This window comes from Spermophilus citellus (assembly GCF_964194105.1).
Source record: "Spermophilus citellus genome assembly, chromosome: 12".
In the NCBI taxonomy this organism is placed as follows: Eukaryota; Metazoa; Chordata; class Mammalia; order Rodentia; family Sciuridae; genus Spermophilus; species Spermophilus citellus.
This window is the reverse complement of record NC_138198.1, coordinates 90,844,361-90,864,226: the sequence shown is the minus strand read 5'-3', so window position 1 is coordinate 90,864,226 and position 19,866 is coordinate 90,844,361. Positions and strand designations below refer to the sequence as shown.

Below are 19,866 nucleotides of genomic sequence, written 5' to 3'. Positions count from 1 at the left end.
CTTTATCAGTTGTCCTGTCTTCTGACAATAACAACTACTTCATTGTTATTTTTTAACTTTAAAAACTAAAAACAATAAAAAAAATTATAATTACAACAACTTCTCTCACATGGAAAGTACTTATGTTATATAATCTTGGTAAGCATTTTTGGTGTGAGATATTTCATTCAGTGTATATAAAGATTTAAAGTACTTTAACATTGTCTAGTTATATAGATTGTTTCCATCTTTTTGCTTATATAAAATTGTGTTGTGATGAGCATCTTTGTATAAAACTTGCTTAACTGTTCATTGTGAAAAATTTCAAATGTACACAGAAGTATGTAACAGTTCTTGTCTTAAGACTTTAAAAAAATATATAGGATTATATTATTTCCTAGGATTGAGCATTGGAGTGGCACTCCTGGACCAAAAGTGTAAAACGTTACTATTAAGGTTCTTGATGTACATTGACATAAACTTTGTAATCCTAAATATTCTTATATTGAGCTTAATGTTTCTCCTTGAAATCTAATTTAGTGTTCTTAAAATATATTTATTGTGTTCATAGCCACTTTTTAAATTTTTTTTTATTTTTTTATTTTTATTTTTTTAGTACTAGGGATTGATCTTAGTAGTGCTTTACTACTGAGCTACATCCCCAGACCTTTTTATTTTTAATTTTGAGACAAGGTCTTGCTAAATTGCTTAGAACCTTACTAAGTTGCTGAGACTGGCATTGAACTTGCAAGCCTCCTGCCTCAGCCTCCCAAGTCACTGGGATTATAGGTTTGTGCTACTGTGCCTGGCTTTATTGTTTTTATTTTTTATTTTAATTTGTTATATATGTCAGCAGAATGCATTACAATTCATATTACACATATAGAGCACAATTTTTCATATCTCTGGTTGTATACAAACTATATTCACACCATTCGTGTCTTCATACGTGTACTTAAGGTAGTGATATCCATCTCATTCCACCGTCTTTTCTACCCCTCTCCTTTGCTCTATCTAGAGTTCATCTAATCCTCCCATGCTCCCCCTCCCAACCCCACTATGAATCAGCCTCCTTGTATCAGAGAAAACATTCAGCATTTGGTTTTTGGGATTGGCTAACTTCGCTCAGCATTATATTCTCCAACTGCAAATGCCATGATTTTATTCTCTTTTATTGCTGAGTAATATTCCATTGTGTATATATACCACTTTTTTTTTAATTCATTCATCTACTAAAGAGTATCTAGGTTAGTTCCACAGTTTAGCTATTGTGAATTGTGCTGCAATAAACATTCATGTGGCTGTGTCCCTGTAGTGTACTGTTTTTAAGTCCTTTGGGTATAGACCAAAGAGTGGGATAGCTGGTTCAAATGGTGATTCCATTCCAAGTTTTCCAAGGAATCTCCATACTGTTTTCCAGATTGTCTGCACCATTTTGCAGTCCCACCATCAATATATGTGTGTGTCTTTTCCCCCACATCCTTGCTAACACTTATTGTTGTTTGTCTTTATAATAGCTGCTGTTCTGACTGGAATGAGCTGAAATCTTGGTTTTGATTTGCATTTCTCTAATTGCTAGAGATGTTGAACTTGTTTTCATATATTTATTGATTAATTGTATATCATATTCTGAGAAGTGTCTGTTCAGTTCCTTGGCCCATTTATTGATTGGGTTTTTTTTTTTTTTTTGGTGTTCAGCTTTTTGAGTTCTTTATATACCCTAGAGGCTAGTGCTCTATCTGATGTGCAAGTTGTAAAAATTTGGTCCCATTCTGTAGGCTCTCTATTCACCTCACAGATTGTTTTTTTTTTTTTTTTTTTTTTTTTTTTTTTTGCTTAGAAGAAGCTTGGCTTTATTGTTTTTAATAGCAGAAAAGTGAAACTTAAATTCCTAATAGCAGAGAACAAATTAATATATTTTGGTATTTTTACATAATGGATTTATGTTTCAGGACAAGAGTGAACTAATTGTATATGTTTCAATGTGGATACAAAAAATTTATTTATAAATGTCAATAGGTGTATGAAAAAATTTGTAAATTTGGGTATGCAAAAATTCATTTACTGTAAATTTCAAATATGCAAACCAATTCTATTCATTGTTTATATTTAGTCTCATGTGAGAATAATAGATTTCAACTTAAGAATAGCTCTGGGAAGAAGTTATGCCAGTGGGAGTGAGGAAGAGTAATTGGATTTGGGGGGATTGCAGAGAGGACATCAGCTATATCTTCAATGTTCATTTTATAAAAAAATATCAGGATAATGTGACAAAAGTTGACATTTATTACATTTCAGAATGTAAGTATTTGCTACATTATTTTTCATTCCTTTTCTATATTGTTTGAAATATTTCATAAAGAAATTGTTCATGGTAGATAAGGAAAATACTTTCAGAGTCAAGAGAAAAATAATGTTGTCAACAAAGTTCCAGTTAAGTTATAGTTAATAAGAGAATATTTTATTTGCTTAGAGAAATAGAAATAGGCAAGAGTGAATGCATACATATTTTATTTGGATACTCCTGATTTTTATTTGAAGTGTATTTTGTTTGAGGACATTCACAAACATATACTTCATTAATTTGCATTTCATGAACATATTTAATGGTGACTTTTTTCTTTCTTTTTTTTTTTTAGGTGAAAAGCAAGCAGCTACTCATGTAAGTCTTGATCAAGAATATGACTCTGAATCCTCTCAGCAGTGGCGAGAACTTGAAGAGCAAGTTGTGGCTGTGGTTAACAAAGGAATAATTCCATCCAGTTTCTATCCCACACAATATTGTTTGAACAGTTATTCGGATAACTCGAGATTTCCACTTGCAGTTGTGGAAGGTGATATGCTTCAATTTCATTTTTTGTTTTTTGTTTTTTTGTTTTACTTAAAGCAGATTCAAGATAATTTGCTGTATGCCATACATTTCCAGAGGCTGAGGATGCAAAGATAAATTAAAAACCAGTAATTTTCTGAGTTGCATTTATAAAACCAGTAAGGGCTCTAATATAGGTATATGCAATGTGATGCTAGGATATAGAAGAGGAAATGACATCCTTTAGTAGAGAGAAATTGGAAAACTCTTTTAGAAGAGGTAATTTAAAAACTGAATCCTGAATAAATGGAGCTTTATAAACTAGAGGACAGTCTAGGCAGAAATGAAAGCAAGGTCTGTGTAGAACTTTAAAGCTTAGGGTGAAGGGCGAGATTTATTAAAGTTATTAATGTAGGTCTTTCTTTCATAGAACCAATTACAGTGGAAGTGGCTTTTAGAAACCCTTTGAAGGTTCCACTTTTGTTGACTGATTTGTCATTACTTTGGAAGTTTCAGCCTAAAGATTTCAGTGGAAAGGATAATGAAGAAGTTAAAGAACTAGTAAGTTATTAAAAGGTATTTGTAATAAGTACATTTCAGTTATAGTCTGACAGATGCCATAATAATATTTCTGCTTCTTCTGTTATGTGAGCTATACGCAATCTTTTTTTGCTTATTTTTTCTTTGTTTTAAAAATTTGTATGTGCTAGTGTTGAAAACTGAGAATACAGACCTACATAAGATACAAAAGTAAAACTGTATATTCTTAATATTTAGAAATAACCAACTTTTAACATTTTGCTGTCATTTCAGTCATTTCCATTTGTATCTTTTTGGCTTGGATTTGGAATTTCCTTATATGTCTTGCTTTTTTCATTCTATGTTGTTTAATATGCATTTTCTGATATTCAAACATCTGAATATTTTATTTTTACGTAATTATTCAATATGTGTATTAAAAAGTTTACACTATAAGTTTAAATATGGGTATGAAAAAATTCATTTACTGTAAATTTCAAATATACAAACCAATTCTATTCATTGTTTATATTTAGTCTCATGTGAGAATGATAGATTTTAACTTCAGAATAGCTCTGGGAAGAGCTATACCTATGAATCATCCATCATCTATGGATGATTCATAGTATCCTCCTGTTATCTGTATTTGTTTTGGAGGTTTCTGTTTGTATATTATCACAATAGTTCAGTGGTTATTTTTTATTTTTTTAATGGGTTGCTGGGATTAAACCCAGGACCTCTTGTATGCTAGGCAAGCTATCACTGAACTACACCCCTACCCCCTGTGATGAATATTTTTGTGCATAACTTCTTAGCCTTCAGAATATTTCTGTAAAAAAGATTTCTAGGTGCAAAGTTATAAGAGTTTTAGGAAATACATATTTTAATTCTCGATTTTGCAAAAGGTCATACCAACAAGCTCTCATTTGCAGCATGTGGCGTTGGGTGTCTCATTTTTGCAGCACTGATTATTATTATTTACAAAAAAAACTTGGTTGATCTGATAAAAATATCATCTTACTAATTTATTATCCATTTCATTGCTTTCCAGTGAAGTCAGTTATTGTATTTGTATTTCCTATTTTGTGCATTGTCCATTTAATAAGTTTCATATATATATATATATATATATATATATATATATTTATCTTTTTCTTTTATATTCATGTCTATGATAAACCTTTTGTATATATTGTACTAAGGATTGGACTCGGGGACGCTCGGCTACTGAGTCACATCCCTAGCCCTATTTTGTATTTCATTTAGAGACAGGGTCTTACTGAGAGTTTTAGTGTTTCACCATTTCTGAGGCTGGCTTTGAATTCAGAATCCTCCTGTTTCGGCCTTCCGAACCTTTTTAATGCAGGAATGAGTTGAACAAATGATTTTTGTTACCAGCTGATTGTAACAAATAACTTAGACGTGTGTGTGTGTGTGTGTGTGTTTCTATTTTTCTTTTGAGACAGAGTCTCACTAAGTCATCTGAGCCTGACTTTGGATCCTCTGCCTTAGCCTCTCTAGTAAGCTGTGTTTATAGGCATGCACCCCCTGGGCCTGTTTCCAAATATATTTTTTTAGCTAATAATTTATTAGGTTATTCACTAATATCTTTTATACAAATTTTCACTGTTTTGTACTCCCCCCCCACTCCCATATATATGTGTGTATATATTTTTTCAACATATAGACATTTATTTTTTATCCCCACAAAGTACCTTACAGGTGTAGGAACTTCAGAAGAGCTGGCCTCCATGCAGGGACTCAGCATTACTGATGGTTTTGATCTCGTGGCTCCTCTAACTATATATGTGGTTTCATGATTGAGGCAGGAAAGGAACACTAGAATCTTGCACCAGAAAATAAATGCTTTAACCCAGACTATATGTTTTATATTTTGAGTCTGGGAAATATCCCAGCATTTTGGTTCTGATCTGTGAAGAGAGAACTAGAAAGATATCTATTTGAATTTTTAATTTCAATTTTAATTACTTAGACTGTTTTTGTTCTTGAACTATTTTGATTTTTTTCCTAAAGACTACATTATTTAAAATGGTTAAATGGTTAAATTCATTGATGCTATTTTGTGATTATGAGAGTATGAACTATTGAAATTTGGAAAGGTTTTAAGAAAAATCTATTAGTTTTATAAATATATTAATCTGTTTAGCATTTCTTATTTTAAAGGAAGTTTATTAGGTTATATTAAAATATACAGTACTCTTAAACAGTTGCACTGTTTCCTATAAATTTCAAATAAGGTTTCTTTTTGGGGGGTGGTGGGTAGTTTGCTAGTGATTGAACTCAGGACTTTCCATATGCTAAGTATGTGTTTTGCCATAGAGCTAAGGTCCACAAATCCCAAAATCTAGATTTATTTAATGGGCTTCTTCTGGTGATGGACGCAGATGCTGAACTGGAATTTAGGGAGATGTAATTTTTATATTTTGTGTCAAATAATTAGTTTGATGGTAAAAGTAAAATAAGGTTTATGAGAATCAAATTTACCTTCAGTGTGAGCTAATTAGCTCTGCTTTGCCATCTGACCATAGATATTTTCTCTTACTAATGTCATTGTTTGGAGGAAGCAGGTCTGCCTTTCTCCCACTGCTCTTGTTGTCCACCTGTCTTTTCTGCATCATGCCTATTCTAAGTATAATCTTCCTTTTTTAAATATAATTGGCCAATTTGGAAAAAGATGTGGTTGGACGAAAAATGGAGAGATTTGTTCTTATGACAATATTAAATACCATTGCTGCCATTATTAACTATGAGCAGTTCAACTTTTTCTCTTAGTGTTTTATCCTCTTGGTGGTTGTATCTTCTTCAGTTGAGTTGGTAGAACAAAATGAAATGTGCATATGAAGTACCCACTACAGCATGACCCCACTTTAGGGGTGGAAATAAACACTTTTCATGGAGCTTAGGAAATAATAAGAACCTGGAAATGGTGGCACAGTGGTAAAGCACTTGCCTAGAAGGTGTGAGGACCTGGGTTTGATCCCCAGCACTACACGCACTTACAAAGAATCTAGTAATGATAACTTTAATTAGTTATTATTTCTTAGTATTTGTATGTAAGAATGTTAATAATTCATTAATATTAAGTATTAATAATATTTTATTAGAATGTATATTTTAAAAAATAACTTATTTTTTAGATTACAGGTGAACCTGAAATGATTGGAACTGAAGTTATTTCAGAATTCTTAATTAATAGTGAAGAATCTAAAGTGGTAATTGTTTTTATCATTTTTCTGTTTTTTGCTTTGCTAAATAAGTAAACTGAAAACATTTAAAAATAAATTTAATGTATCTCAATGAAATTATTTTATATCCTAGTATTTTTAAGAACTAAAATTTAGATGATCAGGAAACTGAAATTACTCAGGAAGAAATTGGTGGGAAAGTAGGTTTCTAGTGGTCTTTGATTAATTTCCTAGGAAACCTGGTGAAAAGTTTTCACTTCCTTATTAGTTTCAGTGTGGTAATTTCACATGATATTTATTTGAACAGCATATTTAGATTTTTATTAAAAGTATTATTGACGCTCTTGTATAATTGTTGAATTAGAGGTTTTCTTTTGAAAAAGTTGCTTCTCAATAAGAAATAATTGATATTTGAAAAGTTTAGGTCATGAGTTTTTATTTCTGCAACATTACAGAATTTAGGTATTGCACTATTTAAGATATTATGAAAACATAATAAGAGTGACTTAAATATCTCCACAGGCAAGACTAAAGCTCTTTCCCCATCACATAGGGGAGCTGCATATATTGGGAGTTGTTTATAATCTTGGCACTATTCAGGGCTCCATGACAGTAGATGGCATTGGTGCTCTTCCTGGATGTCATACAGGTAAAGTTATAGCATTGCTAAACAATTACAAACTAATACCTAAATCATTCCATAGAATAAAATGGACGAAAATGAGGTATTTTCTAAATAGGGCAAATGTACCTTTAGATAAAGCATTTAGGCAGATATAAGAATGACTAATTTATTTTAACCTCTACCATAGCTTTAAAAAATAAACAACTTTTTCCCTTCTATTTTCTTTTGATAATTATTTTGTTATTATCCAAATATAGTAAATTCTTAGCAAATAAATTCTAACCATTTATTAAGATGTCTGCTGCCAATACAAAAACCACTTTATTGCATTCTATTTTTGAATATATCCTTGTTAAAAAGCATTGAACAAATTAAAAACCATTGTTTTTCACTTCATTGAATATTAAACCCTTGAAATTCTGTTTTCTGTCCTGATAAAGACTGGGGTTTTAGTGTTAAATTGATATTTTTGATGCCCTATAATAGAATGTTTTACAATTTTTTGAATATTATAATATACACAAACTTTATTATATTTTTTTAAAATTCAGGAGTCTTTCAGGATCTAATATTACCTGATAATTCAGATATGTGATTACATGAGTTTAGGTTGAAAAGATGCTAGGAAGGGAGTTCACTATAAAACTCTCTATCCCAGCCCTTTATTTTAGTAGCTCTATCTTATAACAAATTAAAGTGACTAGTTATTGATAGATGTGAATTTAGCACTTATAAAAGTTTTTATTTCTGCAACATTACAGAGTTTAAGTATTGCCCTATTTAAGATATTATGAAAACATAATAAGTCACTTAAATATAAATATTGGGAAGTTCTTCTGGAACATTTGGAAAACTTGATCCTTTTAACCTCCTGTTGAATATTTCTGTTGCCTTAATATGTATGATAAATTCAATACAAAATTAGAAAATAAGTGGAATGAACTCATGACTAAAAAGCTATAAACAAAAAAAAATACACTAAAATTGAGCAAGGTGTACTGCATTTTTATACTATATTTATATTTCTTGTTTGACAAGTACCAGACAAATTGTTTGTAAATTATTTTGCTGTTTTATTACATTCTTAAAGCAAGATAAGTGGGTGTTAAAACTTTTTGGGGGGCGGGGTGGGCGACTTCCCAGGGATTGAATTCGGGGGCACTGAACCACTGAGCCACATCTCCAGCCCTTTTTTATGTTTTGTTTAGAGAGAGGATCTCACTGAGTTGCTTAGTACCTCACCATTGCTAAGGCTGGCTCTGAACTCTCGATCCTCCTGCCTCACCCTCCCAAGCTACTGGAATTATAGGCATGCACCACTCTGCCCAGCAAGAATTTTTTGAAGCTCTTTTCCCACTTGTGCAATCTGACATCTTGACCTAGTACCACAGAGTTATGGTTGTCAGTAAAATATAGCTAATTGTTTCATTTAAAGGCCAAACATAGGCATTAATATAATTTATATGTAATTGTATGGCATTAGTAGGAGGAAATTATGAATTAACTATTAAAATAAGTCCTATCTTAAAAACTGAGTTTTCATGATGTGTTTTTTTTTTTTTTTTTTTTTTTTTTTTGTACTGGGGATTAAACTCGGGGGTACTGGACCACTGAGCCACATCCCCAGACCGATTTTATATTTTATTTAGAGACAGGGTCTCACTGAGTTGCTTAGCGCTTTGCAGTTGCTGAGGCTCATGATTCTTCTGTCTCATCCTCTCAAACTGCTGGGATTTCAGACGTGTGCCACTGCGCCCAGCTTCATGATGTTTTAATGTAGTTTAGTATTATGTAAAATGCTAGTAGGGAACCAAGTCAAATGTAGTGTGGGAAATGCTACATTATATATCTGGCCTTGAACCCTTTAGAGTAACTTTCAGCACATTAAAGGCTTTGAGTAGTCCTGCAGGAAAGAGAGTTGTGTACCCTTTTTCTTTTCTTTTTTTTAAATACATACATGTACTGTATGGAAGTCTTTGGGGAAAATCTCACATGAATATTAAGAAAGTTAAAGCTGTCTATGCTATATTTAATTTTCTTTGTTCAGTCTCTTGAGAAGATATGTTTATTTATAGTCCTGAAATTATTGAGGTTACTATATATTCAAATATGAGGAAGTAAAAGTTTGACCTGTTCTATGTTTTCAATTTTTTTTTCATTTGACTATCTATCTTGTGATAGCCCAATTAAATATTGGACCCAAGATATTCTCAGAATTTTTTTGATTAATAAGCATTATGGTTTAGAAAATACAGGTTTTAAAGGACTTCTCTTCAGTGATTTGTAGTCTTTATGTAACATAAGTAAATCCAAAAGAGATGAGAAATTAAGCAGCATAATATAGGTGGTATTAAACATGGAATTAAAATATACTTAATTCTTTGATTAATCATGTTAATCAGTAATTGAATTATCTGAAATTTAAGTATTCATATATTCAAGTTAAATTCTTGTCAGTTAATATATCAGATTATTTTAGGGCATTTGGTTGTTTTTTATTTCAGGAAAACATTCCTTGAGTATGTCAGTCCGAGGGAGACAGGATTTAGAAATTCAAGGTCCTCGACTTAACAACACAAAAGAAGAAAAAACATCTATTAAATATGGTCCTGATCGACGTTTAGACCCTATAATCACTGAAGAAATGCCACTATTGGAGGTATTTCACTTCTTAAAATGTAATGGACTCAGTAATTGACATAGCTGGAAGATACTTTAAGTAAATTAATTTTAGACTTTGAAGTTGTTAATATTACTTTGAACTATACTTTTAAAGTCTTGTTAGGCAAATTTTAAAGAAATTTAATTTACAAAATAAGGTAATTATATAAATTCATATTAATTCATAGCCAGGTTATAAATTTATAAACTTTAAAATAATAGAAATTGGGAATACATTTCTAGCAAACATTTTGGTTATTAAACTCATTGGCTTTTTTGTAATTTGTCAAAATATTATGTGAATTAATGCTTGTAAAGTATTTAAGCAAAATAGCAGTATTTTGGGAAAAAAAACAATATTTCCTTCACCCTCTTATCTCACCCTATCCTATTTTCATATAGTATCAAAGGAATTTTAGTTACAAAATATGTCAGAGTAACAAGAGAAGGAAAAACATATTATTTAGTTGAAAGACATTTTAATATCAGGGAAATTAAAGTATTATAGGACAGCAAGTCTCAAAGAAGGGGGATTCAACTGCTCCAGAGAATTTAGGAGCAAACATTTTAAGCGTCTAGAAGGATTTGCTTTTGGAGGTGGAGTGTAATGGGGATTGAACCCAGGGGCACTTAATCACTTGGACATTCCCTAGCCCCTTTTAAGTTTTTATTTTGAGACAAGCCTTGCTAAGTTGCTTAGGGCCTCACAAGTGCTGAGGCTGACCTTGAACTTGAGATCCTTCTACCTCAGCCTCCCAAGTCACTGGGATTACAGGCGTGTGCTACCACACCTGGCAGAGAATTGCTTTTGATATGACTGTAGTTCATCAACTTCTAGTCTTTATGCCATTTTAATATTTCAAGTTTCTGGAAGAGAAAAACAGCCCATCTTGGATCAAATTTCTTACCTGAGTGCAGATCAAAAGTAGGGTTGTGTCATAGAAGTGTATAAATATGAACACTGGAAGGAGACCCTTCTTCCTGCATCTTCAGGTTTCCCTAGTGGAGGAGTGTTTTATCTTTTTATGCCTTTCTTGTGCACTTAATTATAGTTTTAATAATTATAAGTAGAATCATACTACACATGAAAATGATGATGAGTGATGTGTGTGTATATGCAGTGTATGTATTCTACCCAGATTTGACACTTACTCAATTATGTTGCATTTAAATGTAAATAAAAGGCATATGGACTAGAGCATCATTTTCTGGTTGAAAAATATTTTGTACATGTTTAATCTTTGATCTGCTGTCTTTGACCATGTTGAGGTTTTTAACTTACATGAAATCATATTGGATAGTTTTTTACTTTGTTGGATATAAGTTTTATATTTAACAATAGGCTTCCTTAGTCAAATTACAGATTAATTTTTTTTTCACCCTGCTGGGGGTCAAACCCAGGGCCTCTTTTATGATAGGCAAGTGCTCTATCATTGAGTTATATCCCCATCCCCAGTTTTATTTATTTATTTTTAATATCTGTGAGTTTTAAATCTGGAGAGTGTATTTCTTTTCTTCTTCTTCTTTTTTTTTTGTACCGGAGTTGAACTCAGGGGCACTCGAGTACAGTGCCACATCCCCAGCCCTACTTTGTATTTTATTTAGAGACAAGGTCTCACTGAGTTGCTTAGTGCCTTGTTTTTGCTGAGGCTGGCTTTGAATTCATGATTCTCCTGTCTCAGCCTCCTGAGCCACTGAGATTACAGGCATGGACCACCATACCTGGCAAGAATGTATTCTGGATAGCAAGGGGACAGAGATCAAACTTTGTTTCTAGTCCCAATACCATGAATACGATATGGGCAACCCATTGTGCTATCTTTTTATTTACCAATATCCCTAAAGTACCCTTTCCTGTTGGATTGTTTTTGTATGCCTCCTATTCTTTTTAGTAATTATTACCTCATTTCTTTCTGTGTCAGTACTATACTGTTTAATCTTTTTTTTAATCTGACAAGACAAATTTATTTCATAATCTTTAATTTTTTTTTCATGCATCTTGTCCAAGCTTGTTAAGTTTCCACAGTAATAATTTTGATTAGTATTGCATGGCTATAACTAGAAGTTAAGAGACTGAAGAATAATTTAAATGACTTAGAATTTAAATGCTACTTTAGGGCTATTTATCATTATAGTTGTAAACATTTGTTTGTGATTGTATAGGTAAGAATTTTTGAGATCTTTACTTTCAGAAGAGAATATTCTGATCAGTGTAGTTGAAGTTGTCAAAATAAATTATTCCTTTTTAAGTGAGTCTCCTAGTTTGTAATTTTCATTAAGCTAGATCACTTAAATGTTCTTCAGTTTTTAAGACTCTTAATGTACAAGTAGTTTTTAAAAGCAGTGCTTCTCAGATAACATTGTCATGGATAGAGCTTTACTTTTTTTAATATGTGGCCTTATTGTGTCGCTCAGGCTGGTTTCATATTCTTGGGTTTAAGCAATCCTTTCACCATAAGCTCTTGAGTAGCTGAGACTACAGGTGCACACCACCATGCCTGGGTTTACTTTTAGACTTAGTTTTGTCCCTAATTATCTGTCCTTTGAAAGTTTCTTTAATTATAAAATGATTAAAGTTGAACCAGATGAAATTGATTTTAACCTCTGTTGAGCCTGGCACTGTGGCATATGCCTGTAATCCCCACATGACTCCAGAGGCTGAGGAAGGAGGCCATCCTCATCAATTTCAAGGCCAGAATCAATTTAGTGAGACCTTCAGCAACTTTGTAAGACCCTGTCTTAATAAACAAGTAGAGGGCTGAGGTATAGCTCAGTGATAGGTACCTCTGGGTTTAGTCCTCAGTTCACAACTTTCTTAATTTACATTCATCTTGTTTTTGACAACACTTGTTCATTATTTAACCTTGCATATGATAGTTTAAAAAAATTGTTACAAAAATGGTGTTAAAAATGCAGATCTTTCAGTAGATCCAGTTTCTACACATTGTTCCTTAAATTTAAAACATACAAATGTACATTTATATACCATTTTTTGAGGTGTGGAATTACGATGAGTGACCTTTTCTGGGAGTACAGGGATGGATTTTCCAATCTAAGTTTGATTTGGTCTTTCATGTATTAAACTGCATTCAGAAGTTGTTACCTTAAGTTTTCAGTTTTGGTTTCTTTCAAGTGAGAACCTAATGATAATTGTCATGTAATCTAAGAACAGTATATATCTAGTTTTTAGCAGCAGATTAAAAAAATGTTATTAGTGATGCCAGGTTTTGGCCCCATGTCAATTATTAATTAAAAGCCTGAGGTTGTTTGGAGTACTGTGGGTTTTATAATTATGGATATGTTATCAGATGCTCTTCATTAAGATCCATGGTATATGTTTTTATTTTAAGGATGTATATTTAAGCTTTTTAAACTGACAGTGATAAGGATTATAAGAATGATTGTTATTTTATAGTCATGTTAAATTATTTATAGTTTTTCTTGTTCATAAGCTACAAAGTTGTAGAATTTTTATAGCTTTGTTTTGTATTTTACCTTTAATAGCTGAGTAATATTGGTCTCTTTGTCTTACTCTGTTCTCTAAAATGGAGCTATTTAGTTTTAAACAGCTATCAGAGAATTAATGAAATAGTTGTAAACCTTTAGTAAAGACATACAGCATCTTAAAAACATTACTCATTAGAAGTTCAAAATTTTTAACAGACAATATAATAATGTTTTTTCCCTCCAATGCAGGTGTTCTTTATACATTTTCCTACAGGACTTCTCTGTGGAGAAATTCGAAAAGCATATGTAGAATTTGTCAATGTCAGCAAATGTCCTCTTACTGCATTGAAGGTTGTTTGTAAACGTCCAGAGTTCTTTACTTTTGGTGGTAATACTGCTGTTTTAACACCACTGAGCCCTTCAGCTTCTGAAAATTGTAGTGCTTACAAGACTGTTGTGACAGACTCTACCTCTGTGTGTACAGCACTTATATCATCAGCTTCTTCTGTAGACTTTGGCATTGGCATAGGGAGTCAGCCAGAAGTGATTCCTGTTCCCCTTCCTGACACTGTTCTTCTACCTGGAGCTTCAGTCCAGCTACCAATGTGGTTACGTGGGCCAGATGAAGAAGGTGTCCATGAAATTAACTTTTTGTTTTACTATGAAAGTGTTAAAAAGCAGCCTAAAATACGGTAAGTATGATAAAATTTTAAAAATTTTACCACTATGTTTAATATAGGTATACATATTTGAATCAGTGTTTGATATTTGTTTAATATGTATTTTTATTGAGAAATTATTCTCTTCAAAAATGCATATTTTTATATGAAGTCATCCCAAATATATCTTAATTCTAGATAACCAAAAGTAGAAACTATTTAATTACATTGATCTTTTGTCTATAAACTGCATGATTCTTCTAAGTGTGACTAAGTTGTCACAATTATGAAACTAACAAATAACAATGTATTAAAATATCATGTCATTTGTATATGAAGCAACCTAACTACAGTCATTTGTTTTTAAGAAAATTACTTTGTTTTCCTTAGTGCCTCCCTCCAATGTATGAACAAAATATCATTATGGTGTATTCAGAACAGATGATTAGAGTGGAATTAAAGTGGGTAATCACTGAAGAAATCATACCTAACGACTTACCAGAACCTGTTGCCTGTATATTGCACAGCAGAACATTTTATATGTGATAATTCCCTTCTCATTTTTACAAAATTAACTAGGAATAATTATGCTACATTTATTTTATTCAATGGAATGTCTAAATATCTTGTAAAACTTTGAGGGTAAAAATGAGGTATTTATAAGTATGGGTACATTTTAAGTCCTCAGTAAATGGTAATTTTCCACAAGATAATAGAAGGGGGGAGTATTCTGGGCAAGGCAATCAAGGAAGGCTTTCTGGAATGTGGTAGTGGTGAAAAGAGCTTCCAAGGACAGTAAAGATGTCAGGATTTGCATATCAAGGGGGTAAGCAAGAGCGTAGTGGGATGTTCCAGGGAGTGACCATATCTATGAAAAAAAGATTTGTAACTTAGAAAATATAAATTGAATATAGTTTGTTCAGCCACAGTCTGAACTTAGTGTGAAAGAAATAAAGGGAACAGTCTTTGAAATGTAAAACTGTATGGTGAAGAGCTCAGTAGTTGTACAGTAACATTGGAAACACTATCAGAGAAGAGGCATAATTGAGATATTACTGTATGAAGCAAGTTAATAAGCCTAGAGTCAGGGAGGTTAATAGTTTCCTTTCAAATTGAGTAGAATTAAACTAAAGATGGGCTAACTAGTAATTTTACTTTATTGTATCATCTTTGTTTTTCTTAAATATGAATGGTCCTGAATTATCAAGTTTTAAAATCTTTATTTGTAATTAGAGAATGATTTTTAATTTTTAATTAATTTGCATGTATTTACTTCTTCAGACACAGAATCTTAAGGCACACTGCAGTTATTTGTACCAGCCGATCTTTGAATGTGCGAGCTACTGTCTGCAGAAGTAATTCTCTAGAAGATGAAGAAGGCAGAGGAGGGAATATGCTAGTCTTTGTGGATGTGGAAAATACCAATACTGTAAGTTAGTTTAGAGCTGAATTTTGTTTGTAACAAAACATTTGAATTGTTTGCCCTTTTTAAAGTATAAGTTCTTTTTTTACTTCACAGGACAATATAAGCTAGGAATTTGGGAATGTTCATATAGAATATTGGGAAAACATCTTAATTATCTATTAACTCTATAATCTTATCCCTTAGAGTCTCTTCAAATGAAAGGGTCTGCTGATATTAATATAATACATATTTACATGATATATAGACCCTTATGCTAGTGATGTAATCTAAAAGAAATCTCTTAAAGTGCTTTCTAGTCTCATCATTGAGTATATTCCATTGACATAATTAAATTAATGAAATTCTATAAGATTTCGTACACAGTATTAACTTAGTAATCCTTTAGTTATATATTTCTAATAGTACTGTTCCTTTAATATAAGGCATTTCCAAGTTTCACCATTTTTATGCACTCTAAATAACAGAATGAATGTTCTTGAAGAAGGAAATGTGATCTCATTAAACTTTAGACTCAGATTAATTCGATAGTACAGATACTACTTGAATTGTTAGTATTCTCATGCTTTTAGCATTTATAAATTTGCAAGGTCGATTTTTTTAGAATATTTAATGTTAGTATGCTAGTACTTTGATCTTCAAAAATATTAGTATGTTTATTAGTTGAACAAGAAAGTTTTTAGGGGCTGGGGCTCTAGCTCAGTGACAGAGTGCTTGCCTAGCATGTGAAGGGCACTGGGTTCGATCCTTAGCAGCACATGAAAAAAATGAAAACAAATAAAATAAAGGCATGCTGTCCATATTCAACTACAAAAAAAAATTTAAAAAGTTTTAATCATTTCAAATATTAAAATAGCTCTTATTTAGGAGAATAAAAAAATTATGTACTGTTTAAATTGCTTCATTTACACGTAGGCTACATATTAAGGCTGTATTTTGTTTTTATTGCTTATTTTTTTCCTTCCCTTAATTGAATGAGATCTCAGAAATATTAAAAGAAATAAAAAGTCCATGTTTTAATTAAAAATTGACAACAAATAATTTTTGACCTATTAAATATTGTCAGCACACTTATTGTGCTAGATTTTAATAATGCAGTGCCTTTCAGTATTTTTAAATTTACCACTGGGTGTGCATTCTAGTTAAAAATACTCAGATAAAATGTTTATTTCTCTGTTTAAGAAAAGAATTTAAATAACTTCAACTTTCTGAAATGTGCACAATTACTTTAAGATTAAAAAAAATCTCATCTAGTGTTAATTGGTATGGACTTTGGTAACGCCTGAATTTTGTTCTTATTGGAATAGTTTAATTTAGTGCTTCTTCTGTTTTTCATAGAGTGAAGCAGGTGTTAAGGAATTCCACATAGTACAAGTATCAAGCAGTAGCAAGCAATGGAAGTTACAGAACTCTGTAAATTTCGCTGAAAATAAAGGTTTGTGCCTTTATCCCTCTTCAAAATAAATTCTGACAACATTGCTTGATTTTTCAAAGTAGTACCATAATATCATAAGATTATTGGTGCCATCCTTAAAATTATCTTTTTTAAGCATTAAATTGTTCTTTCCTTCATTGATGTGATTGTAAACCAAATTACCCGTTTTGATCCAGTCTTTTCCATCTTTTTATTTCTTTCCACATTTTTCTACTTTTATTTTTATTTCTGTTCCATTTTTCCCCCATTTGTAAAATCAGTACCTGAGTATGTAATCACTATGAAAGATTTAAGAGTTTAGAAATGTATGTACTAGAATATGGATATTTCTGTTTTCTTCATTGCTGATAGACTGGTGAATAGCTATACCTATATTTCTACTACTTTTTGTGTATTTTCATATCTGTAACATTCAAACAAAAGAATATGCATACTATGTCATATGTATTGACAGTTGCCCAGAATATTCCTATCAACTTGTCATCTTATGAATAATATAAGAGTGTCTTATGGTTGTAAGATTGATATGAAGCTGAAAATGATATTGACTTTTACTGGAAAAGAACTGAATGATGTATTTCTTTTTTTTTTTTTCTTTTTTTTTATTGGTTGTTCACAACATTACAAAGCTCTTGACATATCATATTTCGTACATTAGATTGAAGTGGGTTATGAACCCCCAATTTTACCCCAAATGCAGATTGCAGAATCACGTCGGTTACACATCCACAATTTTACATAATGCCCTATTAGTAATTGTTGTATTCTGCTACCTTTCCTATCTGAATGATGTATTTCAAAAGACATAAATATGTTTATATCCTTAGCCTCACATTAATTCTCATATAATCCTTATAATCTTTATGGAAAAATTCATGTGTTCAGAGTAGTTTATTATGTTTAATGGGGAAATTTTTTTTGTGGCTTCAATGCAAATTATGCTACATTTCTAATTTTGGTCATTAAAATGTACTCATTGGCATTTTAAAAGTGTCTGCAATAGTGGGAGAACACACCCACATAGCAAAGTATGTGCATTAGATTAGTGTCATATATATGAGAAAATACTGAAAGGAAATGAAGAAATTATAATAGAGTGGTGGGATTGCCACCTCCCAGTGTGATCTTTTAAACTTGTTGTTTATTTGGAACATCTCTCACATGTATTTTGAGAAAACTTAATTTTTTACTAAGAAGTTAATGAAGAGTGACTTCATTGAAACAAAAACAAAAATGTTTCTAAAGTATTAATTATAATTACAAATTGTTTGACTAAAAAAGTCTGAATAATTAATTAGATTTTACCATGTCATAATCTGAGGAATATAGTAAACTTTTCCCTTTTCTTCCTAGAGGCCAAACTTGCCAGTAGGGAGAAAGGAAAGTTTTGCTTCAAGGCAGTAAGATGTAAGGAAAAAGAAGGTAAATGCATTTTACTTTTATACTTTCTTAAATGTTCATTTAATATTTTGTGGCAATGATATGATTAGTTTGTTTCCCCCTCTTTTTTAGCTGCTGTGCAGTCCTCAGAAAGGTATACCTTTGCAGATATCATCTTTGGAAATGAACAGGTATGCATATGAACACAATGGTATTTGATTTAAAAATTTAAAAAATTCTGGGATATTTGACTATTTTAGCAAAACTGTTGCTTTAGTAGTCCCCACACTCTGTGGAAGGTGAACATTTCAACTGTTGAGTTTTACAACCTGTACTCAGTCCCTAAACAAACCAAAACTATAATATGAACCATACCATTTTAGTTATTTAGAATTATTTCTCTTCTGAAAATTTTAATGAGGTAAACATAATTCTTGGAATTTAAAAAAAGCAGAATTATATAAGGAAACTTCTTTGTTAGGAGAAATGGTTCCAGTACAATATATAGATATTAACCCCAGGATATTGGCATATCATTTTATGGTTCTGATACTCAAATAATAAGCTGGACACATTAAGGCTATCTTGTAATTTTAAAGGTATTATTGTTGAGGGCAGTAATACTCCATTATAATTATGTATATGAATCATCTTCAGGGTCTGGAGTTGTAGCTCAGTGGTAGAGTGCTTGCCCCTCATGCATGAGGCCCTGGGTTTGATCCTCAGTACCACATAAAAAAAGAAATAAACAAAAATATTAAAAAATATTTAAAAATTATTAAATATTATTATTTATATATATTATATACATATTATATATATATATAAAAGAATCATCTTGAGCAGTAGTTTTTAAGCTTTCAAAAAATGTTCACTGTAGATCTTGTTAGATACAGATTCTAATTCAGTAGAATGGGGGTAAGAACCTAAGGTTCTAAATAGTTATACTAGGTAATGATGAGGTTATTAGTTTATAGACCCTAGTTTTGAATGTCAAGATTCTAGATGATTTTGTTAAAGTATAGGCTTTGCCTCCTCACCTCTAAAGCTATGGTTCATTGCATCTTGAGTAGTGGTTGGGAATTTGTATTTTTAACCAATCCTGCAGATAATGTGAACAGGTTATTTGGGGACCTACTTTGAAAAACACTGGACACACATTATACAATTTTGTGTAATTGTATATTATTAATGGGATGATTTTTTTCTTTGTGTTCTCTTTGATAATTCCAAATAACTTTATAATTTTGTACTTCTTATCCTTGGCTTTCATTTGATACACCTCTGTGACAATCTTTGACAATTTAAGGAAGCAGCTATTTAGAAATATTTCATGGTTATAAAAGCCCAATGGAGATAATATGCTTTGAATGGTTGAGTTTAGTTTTGGGGTCTTCAGTTGTTTGTTTTGTTCATTTCTTTAAAAAATCTAAAAATTCCAGGGCTGGGGCTGGGGCTCAGCGGTAGAGCGCACACCTGGTGCGTGCCAGGTGCCCAGTTCAATCCTCAGCACTACATAAAAAATGAATAAATAGGGCTGGGGATGTGGCTCAAGCGGTAGCGCGCTCGCCTGGCATGCGTGCGGCCCGGGTTCGATCCTCAGCACCACATACCAACAAAGATGTTGTGTCCGTGGAGAACTTAAAAAAAAAAAAATAAATAAATATTAAAAAAAAAGAATAAATAAAGTAAAGGTATTGTGTCCAACTACAACTAAAAAAAA

At 31.7% G+C, this 19,866-nt stretch overlaps 1 protein-coding gene across 6 annotated transcripts in view; it reads left to right on the top strand.

Moving 5' to 3' along the window:
• Nucleotides 1-19,866, top strand: part of TRAPPC8 (trafficking protein particle complex subunit 8) — a 97,269-nt gene that overhangs the window by 55,132 nt on the left and 22,271 nt on the right. For all 6 annotated transcript variants that reach the window (XM_081263625.1, XM_081263624.1, XM_081263620.1 and 3 more), the window contains 10 exons: nt 2,619-2,813; nt 3,219-3,349; nt 6,466-6,540; nt 7,036-7,162; nt 9,643-9,797; nt 13,496-13,938; nt 15,187-15,334; nt 16,667-16,763; nt 18,117-18,185; nt 18,276-18,334. In XM_081263625.1, the coding sequence (XP_081119751.1) occupies nt 2,619-2,813; nt 3,219-3,349; nt 6,466-6,540; nt 7,036-7,162; nt 9,643-9,797; nt 13,496-13,938; nt 15,187-15,334; nt 16,667-16,763; nt 18,117-18,185; nt 18,276-18,334 (1,499 nt within the window). The remainder of the gene's footprint in view (nt 1-2,618; nt 2,814-3,218; nt 3,350-6,465; nt 6,541-7,035; nt 7,163-9,642; nt 9,798-13,495; nt 13,939-15,186; nt 15,335-16,666; nt 16,764-18,116; nt 18,186-18,275; nt 18,335-19,866) is intronic.